Here is a 27779-nt window from a genome sequence, read left to right on the forward strand (position 1 = left end):
TGGGATACACTACAATAAACAGAGGGGTTCTGTGCTAATTTGTTGTAAAAAGGTGGGGGAAAGAGCCCTAGTCAGTAAGAGGAGCCTGTAAGTCATTACCCACAACAACAATAAAAATCCATGTTTTATTCTCTATTCTCTGATAGTGCTTCTTTAAAAAAATACCACGAGGGAAGAAATAAAGAATAACACATTCCAGTAGGCTTGGAAAAAGCCGCTTGACAGTGTTATTAAAAGTCATATCAGAGCAAATAACCACGACAACCAAGCCAATTTTCCATGACTGTGCCCCAGCAGTCACGTGTCTGGGCTGTCCACTGCAGCCATTTACTTCCCCAGCAGAAAAGAACTTGAAGTCAGCACCAACAGTGCAGAGAGCCTGGGATTTCAACTCCAACAGCAACAGGGCTGCTGTGTCTCACGTTTCTACCCAAGCTCATTTACAGGTTCTGTGAAACACAAGATGAGTCACCCCGAGGAGGCTCAGCTCCCTCAGGCAGCTGTGGCTCCCCAGGTTGTCCCTGTCCCACTGCAGAGGCCTCCCCTCTTCTGGGTACAAATCACAGATCCATGGCAAGGCAGCCCTGAGGCACAGAATCTGCAGTCAGTCAGCCTGGCACTGTCAACCCTTAAACTTCAGAGCCTGCTGGACTTAGAAGCACACACTCCAACCCAAGCACTCTGGCATTTGCTCTACATCAAGTACACAATTTCACTCCTGTACTTGATGTAGAATAACTTAATAGATAAATTATACATAATTTTTAGATAATTTAATTCAACCTGCACAATACCACACAAAGGAATCAATAATGCAGAAGTTGCACCTTATTCCAAAGACCTTACTCCAAGGGCTTCATCTGCCCTTCTCATCAGCCCGGCAGCCACACCAGGGACACCTACACGAAGCCAGCTGTTCCCAGACCAACAGCAGGCACCTGATGGGTAGGAAGGCTCCAGATGGAAAGGAGAACAACAGATCAAGTGGTGCTTTAAGCCTCTGCCCTGAGCTGAGCATTGCCCTTTTACTGCACCAGGCCTTGAGGAGGTTCAAGGTACAAAGCTCCAGGCACAGGCTGAGCAGATGATTCATTGGCATGGAGCAGCCACGGCCACAGCAATGGGGACAGTGCCAGGAGTGAGTTATGTGACCTCCCCTGTGCTGGGGCAGGTGGCCTGTGTGTCCCTGGAGTGTCTATCTCCAGCAGCATGGAGAGGAGGATGTTCTCAAAACCAGCACCCACAGCATGGGCTGCAACAGGGCTCCAGCACAATCCCACTGACCTCTCCAGCAGAGCCTCCACAACCTCCCAGTACAGAGCTGGGAAAGACCCAGGGCATACCAGCACCTGTGAGACTTCCCAAAAGGAACCAAACCAAAGTTCTCCCCTCTCTGTCCAAAAGGACACCACCTAACACAGCACTGATGGCATGTTTTTATGACTCACTATAAATCTCACCACTGTCATCTAGAATGGGATGGGAACAATAAAAAAGCAGTAATTATCCTGACAACCCCAGTAATTCCCCTCTTTTTTGCAGCGATGACCCTACAGAGCCACCGAGCACAAAGAGCCCTCAATGCCTTTAAAGCAATTCTCTCTCTTTTCTTTCAGGGTTTGAATAATGCCCTTTGCACCCCTGCCAGAGCAGAGGCGGTGCCAGAAGGAGGAGCACGAAGGTCAATGGCAAAGACTCAAACAATGCAGGAAATCCCAGCGCCCACTGCTGCCAAAGTACATGCTGGCAGCAACGGCCTGAGCTGGGAACAACAAAGAGGGCTGGTAATCAGTTTAATTGAAGACAAGCAGAAAATGATAGCCTGCATCTGAGATGGTTTTACTGTCCTCTAGCAGCCGACATCTTGTCTCCAGCTGGAAGAGGACACAAAATAATTCAGCTGGGAAGTTCAACATCCAGCACCTTTCAAGGGAGCAGGCAGTGACAGGATTCTGTGTTGTTGCAGTGTAACACACACTGCATGCAGTACATCTGGGGATGGGAGTCAACATGGGAGAAAGGCTTTATAGAATGAGAAATAATTAGAAAACACATACAACAAACCCAAACTGAACCCACACAGGCCAGGGAGTGAGGCAGCACAGCCAGGACCTGCATCTCAGACTCCAGGACTCCCAAGCTTTAAAGATTGCTTCCCCCAGCCATGGATGAGCTGGGAGCAGCTCCCCAGCTCAAGCTGAGGGGGAATGAACATCCCTTCCTGTACCACAGTAACAACAGGGACAGGACAAACACAGCTTTACTCACCTTCACTGTCCTGTTTCCTGAAGCCACAGTGCAGGTTTACAGATCTGATCAGCTTCAAACCAGAAACACTTGCACAGCTAAACCCAAGGGACAAACCATCAGCAGCAGTCAGACAGAACTGCCTGACAAGCACAGAGAGCCACAGACAGTCAGGTGGATGAAGACTGGTGACAGAAACCATTTAAGGAACCATGCACTGGAAAGGTTTAACTCATTTTCCACTCATAAAACACCAAACCACAGCATCTGGAATGCCACCAGGCACCAGTCCTTCCCAGAAAATTTCAAGCAATATACCGTAACTTAGATTTGATGTTCAACATGTTTTTATCTTCCACAGAATGATGAAATCAGGTTCTGACTGGACATTTTAGGAACAGCATTTAGCTGGTTTGGTTCTGTTTGGCTGGTTAGTTTAAGCACCTCAGAGGCTTCCTTCTTGTCAGCCAGGAACTGTTGAAGCCCCAAGATGCAATCAATAAAGACAAAACAGCCAGGTTTGCTCTGAATAAGATGCAACATTCCCATCACAGCTATCTCCCATAAGCAGACTGCTGGGTTTTGATCCCATGCACAGTGTGACACTGCAGCAAACTCACTGGGTAGTCACCTGCTGTGACATTCAGTCTCAGGTCATTGTTCCTTTTTCTGCAGTCCCACTTAGACCAGGACAAGAAGAAATCACATGTAAGGTTTCCCAAAATGAGATTTGCTCTCCCAGAGACACTCAGGCTGCATGCTGCACACAAGCTTATCATTTTGCTGGGTCATCTGCAGCTCACAAATCTTTCCTGGCATCAGGTCACAGCCAAGGGCTGGCCAGGGACACTGACCCCAGGAGATCATCCCTGTCTGACACTGGGGCTCCTCTGCTCCTGGCATGTCCCTAAGGCCTTTCTAAGGACACAGTCTGTAATTCAAACCCCACCAATGAGACTGGTGTGGCCCTGGCACAGGTTTCCCAGAGAATCTGTGGGTGCTCCTGGATCCCTGGAAGTTTCAAGGCTCGGTAGGACAGGGCTTGGAGCAACCTGGGATAGTGGAAGGTGTCCCTGCTCATGGCACAGGGAGGAATGAGAGGAGGTCCCTTCTAAATCAAACCATTCTGGGATTCTCCTGCTGAAGCTGACTTCAGGTTCTTCTGAAATGACATTTAACCCTCCAATGCAGACACAGAACGTGCCACAGAGCACTCACAGCAAGGGAATTTGAAACTCCTCCAGAGCACACCCACCTTGCAATGTGATACATCTGCCATTTGTAGGAGAAAACTCTTAACCAGGACAGTTTTCACTACAGACAGGAGTTCAAATACAGAAACTCAAAACTGTTTAGGGAAGAGCAAAACAAAACCCAGCATTATTTCCATGAGAGCAATGGGAAGATCAAAACTCTAAGATGAAGAACAGCATTAAAGCTGTGTGGAACTGATTACAGGTCAGGCCAGTAATGACAACTGAGCTGGAGAAACACCAGCCATTTATCATCCCTGGGCTTACAAGCTCCATGGCATCCAAGCCACTCCTTTCACCAACTGCTGCACATCCCTTGTGCCAACTCCAAGGGTAGCTCCCAGTGGGGCCCTTGAACCTCCCACATCACAGACACCCCCACCCCACTCTGAGACACCTCATCTCACCCAGAGACACCCCACCTCACCCAGAGACACCCCATCTCACTCAGAGACACCCACAGGGCTCTCCTCTTGCCTCAGAAGCACAGTGACATCCCTCACTTTCAGACTGAGCACACAAGGGACTCTGGAGAGTTCTCTGTACATGTTTTCATAAACCCCCTGGAAAAGGTTTCTGGTAATTTCATGTGGGTTTATTCAAAAGACAAAAAAAAGTACATTTTTTAGGTGAGGCACTCGTTCCATAGGTCAGAATCCAATCAGAGATTTATGACAGCATGAAAGGAGTGTTCAAAGGCCAGGTTGGATGGGGCTTGGAGCAACCTGGTCTAATAGAAGGTGTCCCTGCCCATGGGGCAAGATAATCTTTATGGTTCTTTCTAACCAAAACCATTCCATGATTCTATGAACAATGGCCCTCCTCCAAATGCTGTTGTCCTTACAGCCACCTTCAAGAGAAACCACTTTTCTCCCCAAGTAAGTGGAATTTTTCTTTCTGTCACTTACACACACAGAGCAAAGCTCCCTCACAGGCCACTCCACCCACACATGAATCCCTGGGGAGCCTCCCAGCTCCACAGGCAGCCCAATCCTGCCTTGGTACCGGGAAGGGCTGGCTCCTCCCTGCAGGACAGGCTGCCCCTCTTATCCCAGCTGTTATGCAAGATGTTTTTGCCTTACAAAAAAAAGGAGAAGAGGCTGGAATTGAGGTCGGAGTTGAACAGATTGCAGAATTTTTCTTTCAGCAAGAAGCCCTGTAACTCACGCCTGCAAACCAGGCTCGTGGGCTCCCGAGGGAAAGAGCAACAGGACTTTAACCCTCTCCAGGGAGAGCACTGAGGCTCTGGGGGTGCTGAGCTCTGCACAGGAGAGGGGCTTGCTTTGACTGAAGCTCAGACCCGCAGTCCCAGGTGCTGCGCAAGCAATTCCCCAGGCCCCTCGCAGCCGCCAGCCCCGGGATAAAGGACCTCGGATCAAAGGGAGCAATTTGGGCTTTGGAAAAAAGGATTAAATTCTTTCCCAGGCTTCTCGCTATGGTTTGAGGGCACTTCTTAAGTTGCTCAAGGCGGACAGCAAACCCCTCCGGGGCAGCGGGGAAGGCAACAGGGCTGGGCTGGAAGCGCTGACGGCCGCAGGCTCTCACCAAGTACAGCGCGGGTACAGAGTGGGCACAGGGCAGACACAGCTCGGGCACAGGGCAGACACAGCTCGGGCACAGGGCAGGTTCTCACTGGGCACAGCTCGGGCACAGGGCAGACACAGCTCGGGCACAGGGAAGGCTCTCACTGGGCACAGCTCGGGTACAGGGAAGGCTCTCACTGGGCACAGCTCGGGCACAGGGCAGACACAGCTCGGGCACAGGGCAGACATAGCTCGGGCACAGGGCAGGCTCTCACTAGGCACAGCTCGGGCACAGGGCAGACACAGCTCGGGCACAGGGAAGGCTCTCACTGGGCACAGCTCGGGCACAGGGCAGACACAGCTCGGGCACAGGGCAGACATAGCTCGGGCACAGGGCAGGCTCTCACTAGGCACAGCTCGGGCACAGGGCAGACACAGCTCGGGCACAGGGAAGGCTCTCACTGGGCACAGCTCGGGCACAGGGCAAGCTCTCACTAGGCACAGCTCGGGCACAGGGCAGGCTCTCACTTGGCACAGCTCGGGCACAGGGCAGGCTCTCACTTGGCACAGCTCGGGCACAGGGCAGGCTCTCACTAGGCACAGCTCGGGCACAAGCGCTGACAGCTGCAGACCCTCACCGGGCACAGCTCGGGCACGGGGCAGACATAGCCCGTCCCGGCCCGTCAACAGCCCCGCTGTCGCTGCCAGCCCCAAGCTCCCGGAGCCGCCGGCAGCGCGCGGGCGGCTCGGACGCTTCAGGAGCCGGGTCCGCTCCCCGAACGCCCCCTCAGAGCGCGGAGGCGCAGCCGGGAACAAGGCCGCGCTCTCGGGGCGCACTCACAGACGCGTCAGGAGCCCATCGTGCACCGGGAGCTGCCCTGAGCCCCCTCCCGCCCCGCCCGGGTGCCCCCGCGGCCCCGGCCCGGCCCCCGCCCGCCCCGCTCCGCACTCACCCCGCGCCGCCACCGCTGCCGTCACTTCCGCCTCCATCCCCCGCCGCCGCACGGCGGAAGTGACGTCACGACGCAAAGATCGCTTCCGCCCGGTGCGGCGGGGCCCGGCCGGTTTCGGCGGCGGCGCGGGCGGAGAACCCGCAAGAACGAGTCTGGGCAGCAGCGGGAGCCACAAACACAGATCTTTAATGCGCTCAGACCGCGGGAGAACAGCACAGGCACGTACAGGCACCCCGAGCGCGCGCCCGCCGCCCCCCGCGCCCCACACGGAGGTTACAAAAACAGCACGTGAAACCGCGGAATTAATTGTAAAAACCGACAGGGAAGGGGGGCATGCACTAGGGACTGACACCGGGGGAGCACCGCGGCGGAACCGGAGCCGCGTTCGGGGGGAGGGAGAGAATGGAGAGAGGGGGGAGCGCCGGCCGGAGCCGCCCCTGGGAATGGCAATTAACGGCGGCAGTTAATTAACCGCCTCACCGAGCCAGCCAGCAGCGCCCGGCTCGGCGGGTGACAGCGCTGCACTCACGCCATTCCCACAGTGGGGGTCGCGGCTGGGGCTGGCACAGCCAGGCGCCTTCCCGCCCTCGTGGGAAACAAACCGAGGTACAAATCAGCGAGTGGCAGCAGGCAGAGGCTCCCGCACGCGTGGGGACACGGCTGGGCCCCGCTCCAGGAGGGGCGCACACTGCTCGGGCTCCAGCCCGAGTCCCCTCGGCGCGTTCTGCCTGCCCGGCCTTGGCAAACACGGCAACGCTTTGTCTGCAGGGGAAGCTCTGACTGCAGAGTGCACAGTAAATAGGCAGATGAGCTATGGCTGCGCTTCTCTGGAGAAGAAACCAGCCAGGTTCCCACTGCTTTGCTCACACCAACTATCTGAACTGTAAAGGTACTAAAACCAGACTTGAGCCCAGCTTACAAACATGTTTCAGCTTATCTGGTCATCATCAATGACGAACAGCTTTCATAATAGATCAGGGCCAAATTTTGTCTGTTTTGCCTTAGCTGGGCAAGTGGGGCAACTCTCAAGTGCTGGAGACATAAAAATGAGGTGGCTAAGTACTAAAAGGAAGAAAAAAAGATCTGAATTTTCTTTTAACATATATAAACAGAAGGAAAAAAATATAATTGAGAACCAGTGCTACTGGTGTGCTCACAGAGGGTCAGGTGGGACTTTTGGGAAGGGCTGAAGCGTTACAAAGGTCAGGGCAGCTCAGGGCTCCAGGCACAGCATGGCCCTGAGTGCTGCACTCGCTGCATCAGGACAAACACGGGGTGTCCACACTGGCCTGGACTGAAAACCATCCACCCAGATTTATTTATTCCTACTAAAACAAAATCCTGTTAAACAGTACGTAACTCTGTGTCTCTACAAACTCACAGCTATCTGCCAAACAATAAAAATCCCAAACTACAAAAGATGAGTTGTATTCAGTAAATATAAATGGGAAATTTAGGCTTTGTGTAGAATGTTTATCAGACTATTTACAGTGCAACACAGATCATTTTGAGTTCAGATCTCGCCAGCTTCTCTCTCTTCTGACCTCTTGGAACGAGATTTGCCATTTGTGCTCTCGTGCCGCCTCTCAGAAGAGCTCTTCTCTTTCCTCTCTCTGTCTCGGGACTTTTCTCTTGAAGATCGATCTCTAGAAGATCTGAAGTACAAAGTAAACCATTGCTATCAGCTTCACAACCTCAATTGTCAAATACCCACCAAGCAACATCTTTTCCTAGCAGGGCTGTGGGAACCAAGTTCCTTACAGGAATGTGCCTGGGTACTGTGGCAAGGGGAGTGGGTCCCCCATGACAGTAACTCTGGGCCCACTGCAAGGTTTCTGTGAGGGAACTGCAGCACTGAGTGCACAGCACAGCCTCTGCTACTCCTTCCTCTGAATGATCCTTTCAAGCTGCTGCCACTGGGGCTCTCTCAGGTCTTCCCTGTGCCCCTTACTATTTTTCTGGGCCATTCTGAAGTGCGTACAATTTCTTCCTTATCTCTGACTCAGCTCAGTTCATGGCTTCCAGAAGAGTTTTTCATTACGCCCTAAGCTACTGGCATTCTGCTTTAAATACCAACTGGATTCTTTGCTGGCTCAGCCCTGGGCTTCTCCCTTTGCATCCTGACAAATGCTGGATTTGGCAGCATCCTGGGTTCAAAGTCAGGATGATACAGATTTATATTCACAGCCCACAGCACGGGCACATCTTTTCACAGCCACAGATTTTCAGCAGCACTTCCCTGTGTCAGCCCACGCAGAATTAAACAGGAGGCTTCACATTAGGTCTAATCTGAAAGGCTGTTTCTTGTGTGATTCCTTAGGAAATAGCAGGATTCAAAAGGAGCTGATCCTGAGCTCAGCAGAGGCTCCTACATTTTACTCCAAGGCTCAGTACACAGGGGTTTTTTACAGTCACAATAGAAGGTAGCTTAGAAATTCCACTATCATTCTGGTTGATTTTTTGGTTTGAAAATACTGCAAAATTGATATATCGAAACCCAACAGGCATTTCACTTTCATGAAACTGTGTCATTTAACATCAGTCTGTCTGTTGACATTAACTCTCTACCTTTTCCACAACAATGCCTGCTGCCTGCAGGCCTCCTACCCTGAGATCTCCAGATCCTCTGACACTCTCCATTTCTTTCAGCAAGTGAGACCTCAGACCAGCAGAACCTGAGGGCAGATTTCATTAACTCTCAAGGCAAAAACAGAAGCTATCCTCTTTCAGAAAACAGGGTTTTGCTGTTTGTTCCCTTGTTTTTGTTATGCTTTCTTAAACTGATCCTGGCCTGCCCCCAGCTCTCAGCAATTTTGTGCAGGTGTATCAGCTGGCCAATCCCCTGCAATCTCAGTGGGCTGGTTTGGATGTGTTCAGGGGTTCCGAAGTAATCCCTTACCTGCTCTTTAGTAATAGTTATTACAGGATCTTCCTCACTTCCTAATTGTCCAAACTTCTTTTCTTTATTTTTCATGTTCAAGACAGATTTAAAAAAGCACTTTAGTATCTCAGCCATTGGAGAATCAACAGTATTTACACCCCCCCTCAATTATTAACACTTATTTTTCAGACCATTATTTCCCTCCCCTTCACCAGGTATCTTTAAAAGAAAAGCTGTTCTTACCCTTTAGCTAAACTGACACAAAACACACAACAAGAGGTTTGTTTCTAGAATTGTACTTAGGTGCTGGTGCCTAGTCAGGTGACAGTGCTGAAGTACTCCCCTATTAACCAGGAGTCTAAAAAATGCAGATCTAACCTCAGCAAGCACCTGGAGGTAGACTTGCTCTTGGGCTTAGAAGGGCTGTAAGGGAACACAATGATTCCAATCAATTTTTCTAATACTCTACACACACTAGCCTCATCCTTCCTCCAACACAAAGACTGTTTTGCTGAATTTCAGAAAACTTAAAGCCCTTTTTTGGAACATAGCACTTCTCCTCAGAGACAGAAGAATGGTATACTCTTCCTGTATTTCTTTTCAGGAGGAAAAAGTGCTGATTCCTAAAGAATTCTCTCTTAAGCAGCATTCTAGCAGAAGACTCTCCCCAGATCTCAAATCATAGACTCCTTCCCAATGCCAGCACCAAGAGAAGGAATCTGGGAAACAGAATGTAACTACAGAAATGTAACATCCAAACTTCCTCTCAGGCACGTGGTTTTTTTACAGGCCCAGGGAAGCTCAGTTAGCTCAGGGATGGCTTTGTGGTGCTTCCCATCCGAGGAGCATCTCTAGGCTTAGCACTGCAAATCAGAGAACCTGTTGTAGACTCTCCTCTAAGCTGGGATCTTGCTGTACAGCTGCTGCCCTCACATGAGGCCACTGGGAAATCCTGCTCTGGCCCAGGAGCTGGCCCAGGCCACCACAGCTGCTCTGGAGCACCCTGCCTCGCTCCTGCTCGCTCTAGGGGCCAGGGAGGTCGTGTGAGCCAAGGAGTGTCCCTCCAGCAGCACTGCTGTCAGGAATACATACTTGTGTTTTGAGCTCCTGTCTCTGGAGCCGCGGCGGTGCCCTCGGCTGTGGCTGCGGGAGCGGCTCCGGTGGCGCCTGTGCCGCTCCCGGGAGCGCGAGCGCGACTTCCGCCGTTCCCGGGAAGCTGATCTGGAGCGCCGCCGCCTCCGCTCCCGGGAGCGGGATCTGCAGGGAACACACACTGCCTCAGTGCCTCACACCTGCAGCCCTGAGTGCCTCCAGACTGCTGAGTGACAAACACCCAGAGCACCAACCCAGTCCAGCCCCTGAGACACCCACACAGAGGGCAGCTGCCTCCTCCTGCGCTTTGTGCTACCAGTAAAATGCCCGTGCGTTTTTCAGGTTGTTGGAAAGCTTCTAGAAAAAACTCCCACCATTACTGTAAGCATGTGGCAAGGGCCAGAGCAGAGTTTATAACCCTGCATCGTTCACAAGTGAGGCCTGTGTAAGCAGAAGAGAGGCCTGTGAAATTACCATAACCCTAAGAGAATCTTCCTTGTAAAAGTTCTGCACTTCAGAAGCAGATTTATTTCACCCTGTTTTAAAAATAAGAAAGATGCCAAAGGAAAGCAGTAGACAGGGAGATCTCCAGATTATCACAGAGAATGTTGCCATAGCATTAACAAAGCTCTTTCAGAGATGTGGGGGTTTTAATCTCAAATCTCTGTTTTCATGTCTGAAGTATTTTATATATATATCAGATATTTCAGACATTACAATCATGGAAGTACACCAGGTATTTATTAAAAGAGGCCTCAAGGCCATTCATGAGCCCACTCTCTGGAGCACACAGAGCCCATCCTGGCCAGGCTATCAGCACCTGCTCTACAGCCCAATGCGTGACACCAAGCTGAGCAGTGCCACTGAGGTGCCCATACTGCACTTCCCATCTCTTCCAAGGAGCAAACCAGACACTGAGGCATTAAGTGAACTCTATTGGTGAGACCCAGGAAAAACCTCAGTAGCTAGAGAGAAACACAAGCAGGCATTTGGGAGAACTGCAGAACTGGGCACTCACCTTCGACGATCTCTATTTCTTGATCCAGACCTAGAAAGAAAAGCAGAGTTAAGTGAGAGAAGTTATGATATAGCCAGTGGCTTTTCAGCAGGAAAATTCATCCACCCTGGCAGCTCTTCACAGTAATAATCAATACCCCAAGTGATATATTAGTTAAAAAAAAAAACCAAAAAACTCGCAAAGAAAACATTCAGTTAGCTTCAATTTTAGGAGCAAGAAAAATTTGTCAAAAACTGGAAAATCTGAATTTCTGTACACTGAGCTTCCTGTCACTACAGAAACCAGACACTATTAATAAAGCACCCCAGTGAACCTTTCCAACTATTTTTCTGTGCATATTTGTTACATTCTCTTTACTCCTTGCAGTCTAACACCAGCTGGATCAACTCTAACATTTTCAAGAAGTGCTGCTCTCCAGTCAGAAAGACATGTGCCAGTTTCCTGATTTTGGTTCCCCTGAGGCAGTTGCATGTTAAAGGGGTTTTAATAAAGAAAAAACAGCCTTTTCTCACTCCTTGTATTTGTTTACCAATCATTAGAAGGAAATTTGCATCAATAACTTTTTCCCTTTTGAGAAAGATAACTAGGAAAAAAGAGGAGACACCGCTACAAGAAAAGAACTATTACTGACAAGTGACAGAGATAAACTAAAATCCTTAGAAAGCACTTGAGAAGAATAATCCAGGCCTTGTTATCCTTCTCACATTCCAAATGCTTCAGAGCTGGTGTGTGGCACTCTGAGCTTACTGCTGTCAGCATTAGCTCTTGACAGTTTGTAAATAACAACGGCAGAATTCTTTCAACTTCAGCAGCACCATTACTCAGCACCACTTAAAATACCTCTGCACATGGAAGCTACACCCTCCCTCTTCCTCTGTGGCCACATTTCAGAGCCAACTGAACAGTCTCATTTTGCTTTAATTAAGGAGTGGCTCCTCTCTCTGTTTAGTGACTTAAGACTCACTCCTGTAATTTCTCCCCACTGCACAGACTCACAGAGAGGTTCAATTTACACCCCACAGAGCTGTTCTGGCACCTGACATGAAAGCTACACACAGATAAGAATTTAAGAAGCAATAGAGAAGCATCTGTTTTAATAATGTCATTTAAAACCATGCCTGGAGAAGACAAGGTTAAGAAAATCTATGTGCATTGACATTTCTTCACAGTGAAATGCATTGTTCAGTCATGGTAGAAAGTAAAAAAAGCCCCCAAATTTAGAAAGGAATTTGGGTAAGGAGTGTAAAAAAAGTGAAGCTGAACTAGGAGTATGCAAATGAAGCATGCACTGTGGCAAAACACATGAGCAGGTGAAGAAAAAGCTGATAAACCAGGAGAGCAAGGCAGTAACCACACACCTCCATTCTCACCTAACAGAACCTGACAGAGCAGCAGGACCTCCTGTAGATACCTGGCAGGCAGCAGGATTTTTTTGGTGCTTGTAATTACTCCAAGTTCTTAATGTTCTTTTTCCTCCTGATCACTTTATTCTGAACCACCAGTGCACACATCCACAAAAACCCTTCCACATCCCCTGAAAACCTGGCTGCCCTTCCATGCCTATCATCCAAGCAGGAGTAAGCACAAGAAACATCTGATAATCACTCCCTAGAACCAAACTTCAGAATATCCAACAAAACAGCATTGTCCTTACTAGCCTGAATCATTGTACAGCAGGAGACAAAAGAAGACTGCTGTCCACAGGACCAAGAGGTTGAGCAAGTCTATTTTATTTATTTTTTCCTCTTTTTTTTTTCTTTTAGTCCTTGTATCACAGAGACTTTCTGCTGAGTTTCATAACCTGTCTTTTGTCCAGCTTAACACAAAGGAAATCCATTTGACACCTCCACCAGACTTATCTGCTGGTGTAGTCTGGAAGCAAACACTGAGGACTGCATGTCCCTGCATGCCACTTCTCCACAGAATTCCAGTCTTCAGAGATTACTGGGTACCCAGCAGCCACAGCAAGACTTGTGTGTATTACCACTAGGGTGGCAATCCAGTTCATTCATTCCTATGTGGAATCACAGTTTATTGACAAATTAGTTACAGCTGCAAGAGGCAGAGATTCACAAGGGAATCCAGGTTTCCAGGGATGTCACAGCACCTGTCACTCACCAAAGACTTCCAAAGTCAAGCCAAACTCTTCCTCTTATTGAAGTAACACCATGAAGGTGCTGTACAGGAGGACATGACAAGAGCTCTGAAGGAAGCATGTGGTTCCTTAAAGTACCAAACTCTGGATAAGAGAGGCTGTGTGGAAGCTGGTAGAAGTCACCAGTTAGTTTTTGATGGAAAAATGCCTCTGTGAGCACACTGTGCACAGCTCCCAGCAGATAAGTGACCAAGAAATATGGACACTAAGCTTAGTTCTGACAGCAAGTGCCCATTGGGAGAACAACTGTCCTCCCTCAGGTCATGCTCCCATTTTGGAGAGGCAATTGATTTGACCTCTTCTGTATGGCACTCCTGACTTCTTCAGAACAAGTTTTTCTGTGGAGCACACAGGTGCCTCTGCACAGAGCCAAAGGGAAGGCCAGCCACAGTCTCTAAGTACTGTCACATATGGAAACAGCAAGGACTCTGACATTCAGTTCTAAAGCTTTCCTATTTTAAGCCTTAAATAAACATCCAAAAGCAGCTTTCAAACCCCCTCATCAGATGCATCCACATATGGACTACCTGCAAACACGAGAGGCTCTTCAGCTCTCAAGAATTCAGGGCTTGGGCTTTTCAAAAAAAAAAAAACAAACTAAAAAAAACCCCCAAGCACAGCACAGGAGGAAGAAAACCAGCATTTTGAGTAGATGTGGATCAACAAAGAGATCCAGAGGATTCTTCCTGAACAACTCTTGTTTTGTTAAGCAATTTTCATAGAGAAATGACCTCCAGGAAGAGGCAGCATAGAGACAAAGTGAGTCCATTTTAGGCAGGGTCCTGCTGTGGGTCTGCCACGAAGCAGCTGCATGAGAAGACACTTCCCATTTCACTTCCACATCTCTGACCACAGCAGCAGCCCCTTTTGATTAACTGCTGCACTCAAAAGCTACTTCCAGACCCTGCAGCTCCCAAACTCAACTGCATTACAAGTTGCATTGATAACAAAGTTGTGAGGCTCTCCACAAAGTGCTACAGTTCAAGAGAAAGCTGTAGCATGAACTGCTCCTTCATATCACACCAAGCAATCCCCAGAGAAAACCCAGACAGAAGACCCTAACTGGGGTTATGCACAACATGCATATAATAATATGGATAATGAATAACAATTTGGGGTTCACATCTTCATAATACACTAAAATCACCATGCTGCTTCATGCTGGTATTTGTTAGCAATTCCAGCAATGTATAGCCAGAGCCAGGACCACCTTAGAGCACACTGCAGTTATAAATCTCATATAAACTCACTCTTCAGACTGAGTTTCAAAAATAGCTCTGCACAGGCAGCAAGGTTGGGGTCTTTTTGATGCAAGAGGTACATGAGGAAAAACACATGGGGGAACCAGGGAGATGCTGTGACAATCAGAACAACATTCCCACCCAGCCACTTCCTCTGCCTGACCCCTGCAAATAACCACTCTCCCCACATCAGGCTGTTTAACTGAGATGTTTACACACAAGCTGCCTCTTCAGTTCAAGTACAGAAGAAATTGTTTTTCCAGTTCAGCTGGCAAGACGCAGAAGAGCTTGTCCTGAGAAAACCGATGTTCCAGCCCCTCCCACTGCTCAGGAATTACATCTGAGCAGAAGGTGACACACACAGCTACAATCACCAAAAGCAGCCACTCCTTGGGATCCCTCAGCTTCCTTAGGAAATGCTTGCCAAAGCTATGCCAAAGCATCCCACTTACTATAGAAAAGTTACAGGCAGTAACTATTTGGCTCATGGACACCAACGTGTTGTCACCTCCAAGCAGTGAGGAAGGCTGTCCAGGGAATTTCTACATGACTACTGCCTTTTGAGCAAGCCTAATCCTCACTCATCTTAAACTTTCCCACTCAGATGCTCTGGATGAGGGTATTTTACCCAGATTCAAATTCCCCAAAACAGGGATTAGACCAATATAAGCCCGGACTACAGGGAGCTCCCATCTTTCAGACACACAGTGGAGGTTAAAATACATATACAATCACTCTAAGGTGGAGGAGTGGAGGATTTGTGCATTGTTTTTATCTTTAACTGAATCCCAAGATGCTCACAGAGCATCTGTAGCACATCCAACAGCCACTCCAGAAGCAGATGCTGAATTCCTGCAGTGCTCATGTACAAGGAATCAGATACTTCTACCTAAACTTCACAGGCCAGTTCCCAGGTCCCACTCACCGTCTGCCCATCCTCTCCTCTCGTTCTCTCTCCTCTCTCCGTCTCAAACGATCCTGGTTTCTCTTCTCTTGCTTTTCTGCCACTGTTTTCTAGGGGAACAAAATCAATCCACATCACATTTCAGCCATACAGTAACAGCCATTATTTACAGCCATACAGTAACAGGTCAGATCTGCAGAAATCCATTCCAATAGCAAAGAACATTTCATTGCATATTTATGTGCTAAGTTAAGATCTCTATCAAAGTTCCCATTTTTCTCAGTTGAGGCACTGACCTCAATGCACTGTGAGTGAGGCACAGGAATCACAACCCTTACTCACCTAAAAGTCTCTGTTTGCAAGCAAGGCCAGTACTACAACCCATTACAAATCATTTCAGAAAACTCCTAATGGCTTCAGCTACTTAAGATCTTTTCACTCGCAGAACCATGTGAAACTTCAGGTCAAACATTTCATTATGAGATTTCAAAAAAACCCAGAGTAACAAATTTCAGTCATGTTAATGAGAATGACTGTGCCAAAGTTCCAAGGAATAAATTATAGCAGTGCTTTGGTTTGACTGATTCTGAGGGTACAGATTTAGTTACCCAGAAAAAACAGAACAGAACCCAAGACAAGGTTAAACAAAGCTCTGTTTGATGTTTTAGGCATTTTGCAATCGGAAATTTCTGAGTTTTTACAAGCCCTCTGGAAAGAATTCTGTATTAATTTAATAGAAATGTTCAAGGTCTTCAGAACTACAAAGAGAAGGTTTAAAAGAGAGGATTACCCTCAGCTGATCCAGTTTCTCACGAATCTGAATGAAACCCAAGTGTAATTTGCCTCCAAAGTGGTCAGCAAGACGCCGGTCGTTGTCATGGAGACCCAGATAGGCTGAACAGACTTCACAAACACGCAGCTTCTGCTGCTGGAAACTGGATGCAGGCATTGAATTTCGGTATTCTTCCTACAGGGAGGCAAGAAAACCCACACAAATGTCAGGGAACCCTTACACTGACACAACCCTCCAGGGAAATCCCTCCAAAGAATTGCTTTGAAGAATCAAAACCCACCCTCACACAAAGGAGGTGCCACACAAATGCTTTGTGGGCACAGCTAACCCGACAGTCTACCCCTGCAAGGGACTGGTGACCAAATACTTCAGAGGATGAAGCCCTCCCTGCCCCAGTCAGCTCTCTGCACTAGATAAAAGTGTATAAAAATCTTTTCATCCAGCACACCACACTGCTACCTCTTTACTGGCACATGGCTGGAACTCCAAAAGGGGTGCTGGCCCACAGGAACAGAGATAGAACCACCACAGGTTCCTGTGACAAATCACAGGAGAGCCAACATTGTACCTCTGCCTCTTTCTTTTTCGCTCGGACTTTCTCCACTTCCATCAGGATCTTTTGAGACTCATCAACATTTCCTTCAGCTCCCAGCTGTTCAGCTTTAGCTAGGAGTTTTCCAATATCTTCATTCAGCTCATGTACTTTCTCTGCCTGAAGAGAATAGTTAGATTTCAGTAAGAGAAAACTGTGATAAAGCTTGCAAGACAACTTTTATTTTTAAAAAGAAATACTGTGTAATGAAATCTGTTGTTGGAAGATGACCATGTATCTCCAAAAGGCCCCAACAAAAGGGACTGGTGGGCCAATGTCAGTGCAGTCATAGATATGTGGCAAAGACAAAAACTGGATGTGAGGAGATCTGTCAGTCATTTCTGGCTTACAGGTCAGCATAGAGGCCAGAAAATCAGCTTCAGAAATATCTTGTATTGGCTTAATTAGATAAATTCCAAAAAAGGAAACTCCATGAGCATTTCTTAAATGAAACAAAAATCATGGGATGATGGACTTACTATTTTAAATTAATATGGTAACATTTCATAGCATGGGGAAGAAACCAATATGCTTTATTTCCATGCTAAAGCAATCTCTTTTAGACTCCATGGTGCTCTTTAAGTTTGTCTTCAGAATGGCCAGAGCAGCCATTTGAGGAGGATGACTGGAATCCCCAAATCCTCTGTGGAGCCTAACTCCCCAGTATTACTCGTGTCAGAGGAACAGAGCACCAGTGCTACCACTGAGACTTTCAGAACCAATGTTTAATGAGAGGCCAATACCTTTGCAGACACTTCAGCACTGATCTCTTCCTGTGTCTCAGCCAAGCGTTTCTTGGCCAATTCTGTTCTCCTGTCACACTCTGCAATGAAGGATTCCAGGTGATCCATTGCCTGCATGATCAGACAAAAAATTATGAATGAAGGTGTTCTCTGTGCCAGATGTAGCTTTGACAGCCAACAGCTGCAATCCTGTATAATGCACAAACAACCTCAAGAACAGATGCTTTGAGGAAAAAAAAAACCAAAAAAAAACAAATGACACTTTGCAGAACAAGTTACATTTGACTCCTGCCCTGTAAACCTGACCCAGTTCCTTTACTCTGACACATCACAGGATGCTCACATCAACACGGCTTTGCACTGGAACTTCCTTCCTATGCTGGAGCAACAGCCACAAAGACAAAAGCAGTGGAATAACATGAAAAGGAAAGACAGAATTGTGCTTTCCCTTGATCTGTTCCATCACAGAAAGGTAAAATGAAAGCTAAATCTGACTGAAGTTAAACTACTGAACAGAAGGCTTTTAATGTTAAATCTCTTTCTGGGACAGGGCATCAGGTTACAAGAACCTGGTAGAGAGCAGCAGGTGTGGGATCCAAGGAATGCCAGGAAGCCTCCCAAGGAACTGGGCTAATGGGATGGCAAAGGCCATAATTACTTCTACATTCTCTAGGCAAGCAGTCAGGCTGACATTCAGGAAGAAGCTGCACATTCTGGACAAATAACCCATTAAGTAACCTGATGAGCTGAAATGGCCACTGAGTTCTACTGTTCAGCCCAGTAACTTCAAGAAGCAGTTTCCCCCAAAGTAACAAGAATTTCCCCACACTTACATCCAGCTCAAAAAACAGGTCTCTCTCTTTACTTGCAATCTCATAATCTGCTCGCAGAGCCAAGTCATGGATCTTTGTACATTCTCCCAGGTCCATCCGCTGTTAAAAGAAAAAGGAGAACCCATGTAAGAACCCTCCATTACAGCAACAAGCAGCAGAGGTCTCTGCCAACTGCATCCTATCAAAGTATTTTCATGAAAAGCAGCTTCATCTTAACCTCTCAGTACCAGAACCAGACAGAAGAACCACATGCTTGCCAGAACTCCTTTTCTAGGTGTTCTGGGAACATTAAAACAGCCCAAATGCTTCAAGTCCAGTCCTACTCCTGCTCTAAGTCCCAGGACAGCCTCAGAAATGGCTGTGAAGGAGGTGGGTCCCCTTCAACAGGCACCAACTATCTTGGAGCCACAGCCCAGCAAAACATACCTGCACCCTGTTTAAAGCTCCTCTGAAAATGCACATTTGTGTCAGGGTGAGCCCAAGTAACATATGACATACCAAACTGCAGGACACACACAGAGAATGCCCCCTATCAACAACAAAAGGACTTAAAAGGATTAAGGGCTACAGCCAGTAGAAATGCACAACCCCACACTCAGCAACAACAGACTATTAATTCCACAGTCAGACCCTTCCCACATCCAGCTGCAGCCTGGAATTTGAAAACCTGCCCAATAAAGCTAAGTCCTACACATAAGCCCATTTAATGAGAGACTTAAGAGCATCTCCCTTCCCAGAAAGCTGCCCTTCCCTCTCACTGCACTCCATGCCATTTGAATTTATTTTTGATCCCACCTAGTAGTTAGCAGCCACATGAATCCAAGTTGATTATGCTCTCAAAACATGGAAGCTGCATTTCAACATTATCAATTTGTAACAAAGAACCTTTCTCTTACCCTTAGAGCAGAAAAAGAAAATGACATTTTGACAGCCAAAATAATAAAAGCCCTAATTGTGAGCCACTGCAGGAATGGCAGAGTACATGTCACTGCATGAAGGAACACCCCAACCCACCACCCTCTTCTTCTCTGTCACACCAGTCCCCAGGAACCCAAATCTCAACATGCAGAACAGGTGTCAACCCAGTGAACTGCTGAGAAAGCTGAACTGGGGCAACACTGAATCCCTGTGCATTATCACAGACTAAATCTGGGGATGCTTACATGAAACAATCCACTCAGATGGTGTTTAGAATGAAGCAAAACAACTAAAGCAAACTCTACCAGTTTATGCTCAGGTTTTCACCAGGTGCTTATTACTGGATTTTCTCTTCTGGAAAAAGAAAAAAATTCCAGATGACTTGTCACTATCTAGCCTTCTTCATTTTGCTCAGATTTACCAGAAACAGGAGGCCACAGGCAGCAGGCTACAGAAACAGACACTGCATCCAGAATACTCCTGCTGAGCTCTCTAATGATAGAAATTTAATGCCTACAAAAAAAGCATGTTGGTAGAGCTTGATCTTTAGAGCTTTTTAGAGCTTGATCATGTTCAACTTCAAGCAAGCCACATCAAAGAATGCTAGGAAGTTATTGTTATTTTACCACAAAAATAACTTTCTATCATGTGACACATCTTTAATTCTTCTGGTCATTCTACTGAGATCACTTTCCAAGATAGGCAGAAAATAATGGTATTGGATGTGACTGTCTCACATTATAAATATTCTTATCTGAGCTCTTCCTGCAAGCTGAGCCAGTAACCCCACTTCAGAGAAGGGGCTCTGACCACTTTAGAACAGCCAACAATGCTTGTTCTGAAGCTCCATATTCCTCTCCCTGCTTGTTAACACATAATGAATCCCTCAACATCTTCCTCATGGAAGAACATTCAGTTCTCACTGGCTTATAAACCTGAAATCTTCCTCCATGTCCTTTGAGATGTTTTAGTGCAAGGAGCCTCCCACAGGTACTGCTCATTCAGGGTAAGACCACCAACCTTTCTGCCTCAAAGCCTCCCCTCATCCCAAGGATGGCTGTCATTGAACACTCACCCTTTCCACAGGGATCATGACTTGCTCCAGTCAACACTGGCTGGTTTATAACACAGGTAACCAGCAGAGCCTGAGCAAAGATTTAACTCGACACACAAACAAAGACTGACGACATTTAGATGTCACTGATAATTAGTCCTGTTCACATTTGCTGAGAAATCCACATTCTGAGGTATCTCTTATGATCTCCACTTAACTGGCAACTCACCACAAAATGAAATTTCCACAAAGATGTTTAAACAGTGATCACAGAGGCAGAGTTTCATCCAAATGAAAAAGGAAATCACAGACCTCCTCTCAACTCACACAAAGCAATTCTAGAACCTAGAGATTTCAACTCATTTTCCAGTAGGGGATACAGTTAATTCCCTGGATGTAATTTCAAGGTATGTTGAATCTGGGCAGCTTTGAGGCTCATCTGCCCACCTCTTAGTGAAGCTGAAATTCAGGACAATTGCCAGCTGATGGCATCTCTAAATGTGCTACAATACTTTCACTGACAGAAATATGCTTACCACGAGCTGCAGAGAGAACTCAGCACCCACCACAAATTATGTGGATGGCAAGGTCCCTGTAATAGCTCATGGGCTCACTAAATCAGCTCCTGTTCTCCCAGAATGTTCCTCCTTACCAACAGACAAAAGAGAACCACTACAGGTTATTTAGTGGCAAGTTTAGACAACTTTCTGGGGCCAAAAAGAGAATAATCACAGGAACAAACCAACTTAAAATGACAGCTCTTACAATCAGGAACACTGGTGCACCTAAACAAAGCAAACATCAACAGGCCTCCTGCAGCTCTCAGGAATATTCCAGAACTTTGCTTCCAGTCTGGATTCCTTTTCTTACTCTGCACCTGAAGGTCAGTGAGTGGGACTCCATCATATTTCACTGAGCACATCTCCCCAAGGGATCAGCTTCCCCCTAAGGAATATCTGCACACATGAAGGATGCAGTGGTAAGAATGCCTTAGGGGAGGACACGACACAGCAAGCACCAGAAGGCTTGGAGCATCTGTTGGAAGTTTCCAAGAAGTCCAAGGTCCTGCTTTCTGCAGTAATACACCCAGAGATGAATTATACCCCACCCAGTTGAAACACATTCACCCATACAACTTTTTCTTAGCAGAGCACTGTAAAGTGCCAGTGAAACTGCCTGAGATCACGAGGAAGGACTGCACATTCCAGCTGAGTTTCATTCTGTACTGGCAGCAGTGACAGCTGAAATGCTCTTCCTGTTCTGGACATCACATGTTCTTTCAACACAGATCTGCAGCACCAATACTTGCTCTGCCCCCCAGGAACCTGCTGGCAGAGGTGTAGAGCTCCACACCCCCTTCAAGGCCACCACACAATCATGTGAGTGAGCCACAAGATCACTTGTGCAGGTGCAGTCTTTCTTCCTGCTCCTGCACAAACTCCACAGTGAGAGGGACAGGACACCTCAAACAACAGAAGCAGAAGAAACAAATTCCTCAGGGTTCTTCTCTGCCCCAGGAGACTCACAACCCACCTGAAACACTTCAGACTTCCTCCATGCTTTGACACCAGCTCACACACAGCACTTGTGCTGAACTACCCTTTCAACTCACCATTTACCCTCTTTCTGAAAAACTGCCAGAAGAGGCAGAAGGCAGCCTTCATCTTCAAAACACCCTTTGGGCCCCAAAAAATTGCTGTAGAGTCTCATGTGAAAAAAACATACCCTGACCACAGTTACTTACACAAACAATGGAATTTGAAAATTCTGAAATAGAGGTGAAGTCATATGGAGACTGACAGAGCAACCACTGAAAAACACATCTGAGCTTCAAATGAATTAAAAAAACCAGAGTTACAGAGATTGATATTCAGCTTTTCCAATCTTCTTCTGCAAAGGCAGGCACTGAGAAGCTAAAGTCTGAGTGCTCAGAACAGAGGCAGCTTCTTCTTACCAGTGCTTCCACACTCCTGCTATGGCAGTGACACAAGCAGGGACAGCAGCACCAGCCCTCCCTTTGCTGGAGACCCACTGTGTCCAGCCAGCTCCCTAATGAGCAGCAGCAAGGGCTATAAATAACCACAGCATCTTTCAACAATCTGGTTACATGGACAGACACTGTGAATTGCCACAGCATTTCATGCAAACAGTGAGGGCAAAGATGATTTCAAACGTCCATATTCATCTCCATCCTGTGACTGCTGCACAGCAATGGTGACAAAAGACACACTTTTCCTTCCAAAGTCAGGCTGCAGCTTTCATCTGGGAGCCCAAATGAACACTTAGCTCACAACAGCTCCCTGTTAAAAGCCCACATCACCTTCTGCTCTCAGAGGTAGCACGTGAGGCAAACCTTTGAACGCTGGCCAGCTCTGGTCTCACAGGGAGCAGCAAAAGAGCTGAGACAACTGTGTGAAACCAGCCGGGCAGAGTGACACAAACAACCAACACTCAGAGATGTGACCTGCCATCATCACCCCAACAACAATGGAAAAGCTGCTCTTCCATCAGGGCTGGGGAGAGGAGACTGAAAATCTCCAAGGATTAGTGCAGCTGCTAAGGAAACACTTTTTAACCTGAAGATGCAGCAGTGAATGACCACCTCGAACTGCTAAAACAGAAATAATTTTGCAACATCCCACAGGATTGAGAAAGAAAATGCATTTCTGGTGAATTCTGAGATCTCCTGGTTTGGTTTTTTTTGAGAAGTGAGAGCAGCTCCATACACAAGTCACAGGAAGTGGAATTAGAATTGTGACTGCTCCCTAAGCACAGAAAGCCTGATCTCTCCTAGAAGTCACCCACCCTGCACAGATAAGAATTGTACCAACATCCCCCTCACCAGAATCCTTTATTCCAGAGGACATACTTACTGTTCCAGCCAGGATATCATGGGGACAGCAATCCAGAAGGTGGCTCTTGCACACACGATCGTCTGTAAACTTCACCCTTTGTCTGGTTTCATCTCCTGAAATTCATGTGTGGTTTAAATAAGAGACATTAGAACACCAAGAGAACACAGGCATCAGCATGAACATTTCACCTCAATATGCAGATTAAAATACTTGGTGCTCCTGCTCCCCAAAATTACTCAAAAAAAAAAAAACCAAAATAAAACCTTAGAGGGTAACAGGATATTCTGGAACACTGATAATTGGCAACCAACATTATTTTAGCATTTATTCATCCAGAACACCATGTTAAACACGGTGCTGGCGAGCCAAGCAATGTCCAAGGTCTGTCATCCATGTAAAGAAGCAGCACAGCCAGAAGAGAAAAGGAGACAGACAGGCTGGCTCCCAGCCAAAACCTGCTATTTTTTCCACCCTTTGGTTTGTTTTTTTTTTTTTTTTTTCTATGAAGAAGGGGCAGGAGATACCAAGCCCCACACTATGAGATCACAAAACAGAGCTGTGCTGGGCAAAACTTATAGGCAGCTGCTCTTTGCTCAGGTGATAATTGAGCCATCAGTCCATTTGGTTTGGAACCCAACTATACAGGGTGTGCTGTCCCAGGCCCTGCAAGGAAGGAGCTGGCAGGTCCTGGTCTGGAACACACCATGTGCTTCCCACCCACAGCCCACCCTCAGAGGACATTTTACACTCAGGAGCCACTTAACGAGACAATATCAGAAAAGCAAAAAAATAAATAATAAAAAAAGAAACAAAGTTAGTCAATACACACTGCGAGCTCCAACACATACTATACCCATCTGCATTCTTCAAGACCTCAGCTGCAGAATTTTATGCCCATTGTTGAAAAGTTTTAAAGGAAAAGCTTTCTTGCCCACACCTGCAGTAAGGAAGTCAGGGGAATGATACATAAAAGTAAAGGCAAAGTGGTAATGGTATGTGACAATTTTAAAGCTCATCTGTGCATATGACACAGGTATGTGTAATACTAAAGTATGAATATAGTTTAGGATTCACAAGCATCCAGGTATAATGTTGTGTCTACTGAAATTTTTTAATTTTTTTTTTCTTTCTAAGCTACACTTTTATAGTTACTTGTGAAAAAAAGCAAACACTTTTTTTTTTTGTTATAACAGCTTTAAAAATTGGTTGTGACTCACGGCTCGATGAACATGAGGCTTTTCTGCAACTCCCTTGCAGATTGATGTAGGCAGGCAAAGATACACTGAACCTTTATAAATAAAATAGAGGGGCCACAATTGTTCAGTTTGTATGAAATAAAAATATGGGAAGCAATTCAATAGCAACTCAATACACAGAGAAAGAAAAGCACTTATTCACTTACGAAACAAAGTGCAAAGTGCCTGGACAGCCCTGTTAACGTGCCAAAGGGAATTTAAGGACCCAGAGTCGCAGAAGGGAGACACAAACCGCAGCGGGACCGTATTTTGCACGGGCTGTCACATTTCTGGTCTCGGACAGCGCCCGGCGCGGCCGGCGCTGCAGGCACACCTACCTACGCGCCTCCGGACGTGCGGCCCCGGAGCGGCCCTAAGGCTGTCCCGCAGCCGGGCCCGGAGCGGCGGCGCCGGGCGCTCTCTGGGGCCGGGGGCGCGGCGATCACCGCCGGCCGGGCGCGGGCCCTGCCGGGCTCCCTCCGCCCCGAGCGCCGCCAAGCACAGCCCCGGCTCCGCGCCCCGAGGCCGGAGCCGGGCGGGCGGGGGCGGATCGCGCCGCAGGTCCGGAGCGGCGGCAGCAGCCGGGCCGGGCCGGGCCCCGCGCGGTGAGGCGGCCGCCAGGCCGCGGCGTTTCCTGCAGGCCCCGCCCGCCCCTACTCACCGTCCCGGGCCGTGCCCATGAGCTGGTCCAGCAGGGCCCGCATCTGCGCCTGGGCCGACATGGTGGGGCCGGTCCGGAGGCGGCGGCTCCGACCGAGACCGGGACCGGGACAGGGGCCTGGGGCGGCGGCGGCGGCTCAGCGGCCTCAGCAGCGGCGACGCGCGGCCAGCGCTGAGCGGAAGCGGCCCCGCCCTGCGCCGCGCTGTATGACGGGAAGGGTAGTCCACCAGGGGGCGGGGCCTGAGGGGGGCTGTAGATTGGTGGGTGTGGTCTGGGCGCCGTCCCAGTGACGCCAAGGGGCGTGCTCGGAGTGACGAGTCTGTGACGTCAGAGGGGAGTGGGTGGGTGGGCAGGGGGCGGGGTCAGGCCGGTGTGGCTGTGACGTAAGGGGGCGTGGCCTGTCAGAGGGGCGCGGTCAGGCCGAAGGGGCGGGGGACGGAGGGGGAGCCTCCGCACGGCCCCGCCCCCGGCCCGACGCTGGTCATGTGGCCGTAGCAGCTGCCCCGTGGCGTGGCCACAGCAGCCCGGTCGCAGCGGCCCCTCGGGGCAGGCTGGTGCCCGGGCAGCTCGGAGCCACCGTGGGGAATGTGGGGAGGGAGAATGTGGGGCAAGGAAAGCCCCTGCCCGGGGTGGGGGGTGGTAGGACACATGGATGGAGGCAAGGTGGGTGCATGGAGGAGGGGACGCAGCCCCTCGCACACGGGTACGGCCGGGAGAGGACCGAGGGCAGGGCTGACAGCGCTGCACGGTCCGTGGCTGCTCTCCCCGCTTCTGCGGGAGGATGAGGCTGTGCTTTTACAGGGAGCTTGGGCTGTTGCGGAACTTTGCCGTGTGTTGTGTTCCCTGTCTGGCTTTCTGAGCTCCAGCTCCAGCTCGCACCACTGCCATGAGTTTTACCTCTTGTCTCTTCACCTTGGTCTCCCGGCCCGGCTGATCAGTGGAGAAATCCCGCCCCCCCCCGCTATTTTTACTGCCGCAGGACTACAAAGGCAGCGAGGGTTGGAGCCAGAGCCCTAGTGCAGGATGCTCTGTTTGGCAGAGCTGTGCCTGGTTTTCCCCCAGATTTACTGCTCCATTGGCTTTAAGGGAAAGGCGGCGTGAGCCAGCCCCGGGCAGGGCTGTGCCGCTGTCCCGCTCCGGTGAATCTCAGAGTGGGGTCTGCGACCCCCCTGCTTGTCTGCGGGGGTCTCTGCAGACAGGAGACTCCTTTCCTGTGGGACAGGAGCTCCTCATGCCCGACCCTGGCAAAGTTTGGAGCAGGTATGGCCACCCTGGGCACTCGAATGTTTGCAAAGCCACAAGCCCAAGCCTGCTGCAGGAGCAGTGGCGTTGCCTCTCCCTGCTGCTCGCCCTTGGAACGGCCCTGCTGAGCCCTTAGTGTTCCTTAAGTGCTTTATTCCTTCCCACAGAGGACGGACACCTCATCACTCCCAACTCCGTGAGCCAGCAGCCATGTGCTCCTCACACTCGGACCTCCTCTCCAGCATGCCCGGACCCTTCCCTCCCGGGCAAAGGGCCAGCGCAGCCCCCGGAGGCTGTGGAGCTCTCCCCATCTCCTGCACTGCAGCAGGAGGGCCTGGGGCATCGGCGGCTGGGGAGCCCAGAGGGAGCCGCCTTTCCCTGGGGATGCTGGCAGGGGTGGATCAGGGTGGCTGACCGACTCCCAGGGCTGGTTCTCCAGATTGGAGCCGCTAGCAGTGCCGAGCTGTGCCAATGCCGAGCCGTGCCGGGCGGGGGGGTGACAATGGGTGACAGCAGGGAGCAGACCAAAAGGTGCCCGTGGCTAATCAGCTCCCACCCGCCGTGTTTGCCCAGCAGTGCCCGGGGGTGCTGCTCCCGCCCGGCGTTGCCGCTGTGAGTGTTTGGAGAGAGCAGAGGGAGCTCTGCGGAGCCGCTGCCAGTGCCCAGCCCTGATCCTACCGGGAGTCCCAGGGCTGCCGGCCCAGGGAAAGGGTGGGTGACACTCTCCTAGCCAGTGCTAGAGGCTGGGACACTCTCCTGGCCAGTGCTGCACCTTGCCAGGAGCTGGGGACCCCATCTCAGCACTGCAGACATCTCACAACATGGTGCTTAGGGCAGGGGGCAGAGAGAGCTCTGAGCTAGAGACCAGGAGCTGTGGTCACCCCAAAAACTGGAGAGCAGGGCAGCTCTGGAGCAGAGCTGTGGCTGTCCCCAAGCCCAGTGGCTGGTGTCCCACTCCCTGAGTGTCCCCAACACCAGTGACAGGGTCTGGGTGCTGTGTCAGGCCCCTGCAATCCCTTCACCTGTCAAGGACAGGCTATTCTATGGCCCCTGGTATCCCGTGTCCCTGGTCACTTTGCATCCCCAGCCATCCTGTGTCCCCTGGTCATCCTGTGTCCCTGGCCACCCTGCATCCCCAGCCATCCTGTGTCCCCTGGCCCTGCTCTGTGCTGTCCCAGAAATGGCACCTCTGGCACAGCCTCTCTGAGCTGATTGCCTTTGTCCCTGCCATGGGGCTGGCCCAGACGCTCACCACATGGCATGTCCACCTTTGCATCCACAGGTTCCAAACCTGCTCCCAGGGCTGGTTGGGGAGCCCAACATCCATCTCAAAGGGGCACAAGGCTGGAGATGAGTGGTCTGAACCTGCACGAGGGTGGTGCAGCAGCTGGGGGTACCCCACAGAAAGGTTTTGCCCACTGCAGCGGCAGCCCCTGTTTGCAGAGGCATCGCTCGATATGCAGTATGTTCTTCAGAAGATCCCTACTCCAGGAGTCAAAATAGCATGAAATTTAATTTTACGCCTATTTGACAAAGCTTGATTTCGCCTCCAATCAGCAGGAAGATAAGAGCCCTCGGCACAAGTG

General features: G+C 49.3%; 2 protein-coding genes across 12 annotated transcripts in view; one reads left to right on the forward strand and one right to left on the reverse strand.

Moving 5' to 3' along the window:
• Positions 1-27779, reverse strand: part of LUC7L (LUC7 like) — a 78976-nt gene that overhangs the window by 14802 nt on the left and 36395 nt on the right. Inside the window, exons 1-12 of one of the 11 annotated variants that reach the window (XM_079320817.1) lie at positions 24952-25139; positions 24273-24343; positions 23074-23168; positions 18229-18327; positions 17396-17506; positions 16629-16772; positions 16058-16234; positions 15289-15377; positions 10968-10997; positions 9950-10114; positions 8876-8937; positions 6145-7631 (exon numbers count right to left, since the gene is read on the reverse strand). In XM_079320817.1, coding sequence (XP_079176943.1) covers positions 8910-8937; positions 9950-10114; positions 10968-10997; positions 15289-15377; positions 16058-16234; positions 16629-16772; positions 17396-17506; positions 18229-18324 — 840 coding nt within the window. In that variant the 5' untranslated portion in view covers positions 18325-18327; positions 23074-23168; positions 24273-24343; positions 24952-25139 and the 3' untranslated portion in view covers positions 6145-7631; positions 8876-8909. The other 10 variants (XM_079320816.1, XM_079320824.1, XM_079320815.1 and 7 more) reach the window with 10 other exon arrangements.
• The window catches only part of INTS15 (integrator complex subunit 15), a 52306-nt gene continuing 49403 nt past the window's right edge, over positions 24877-27779 (forward strand). Inside the window, exon 1 of the mRNA XM_079320830.1 lies at positions 24877-24885. The gene's annotated coding sequence lies outside the window, so the exon portion shown is untranslated. The remainder of the gene's footprint in view (positions 24886-27779) is intronic.

The sequence above is a fragment of the Erithacus rubecula genome (genome assembly GCF_903797595.1).
Source record: "Erithacus rubecula genome assembly, chromosome: 17".
Classification (NCBI taxonomy): domain Eukaryota; kingdom Metazoa; phylum Chordata; class Aves; order Passeriformes; family Muscicapidae; genus Erithacus; species Erithacus rubecula.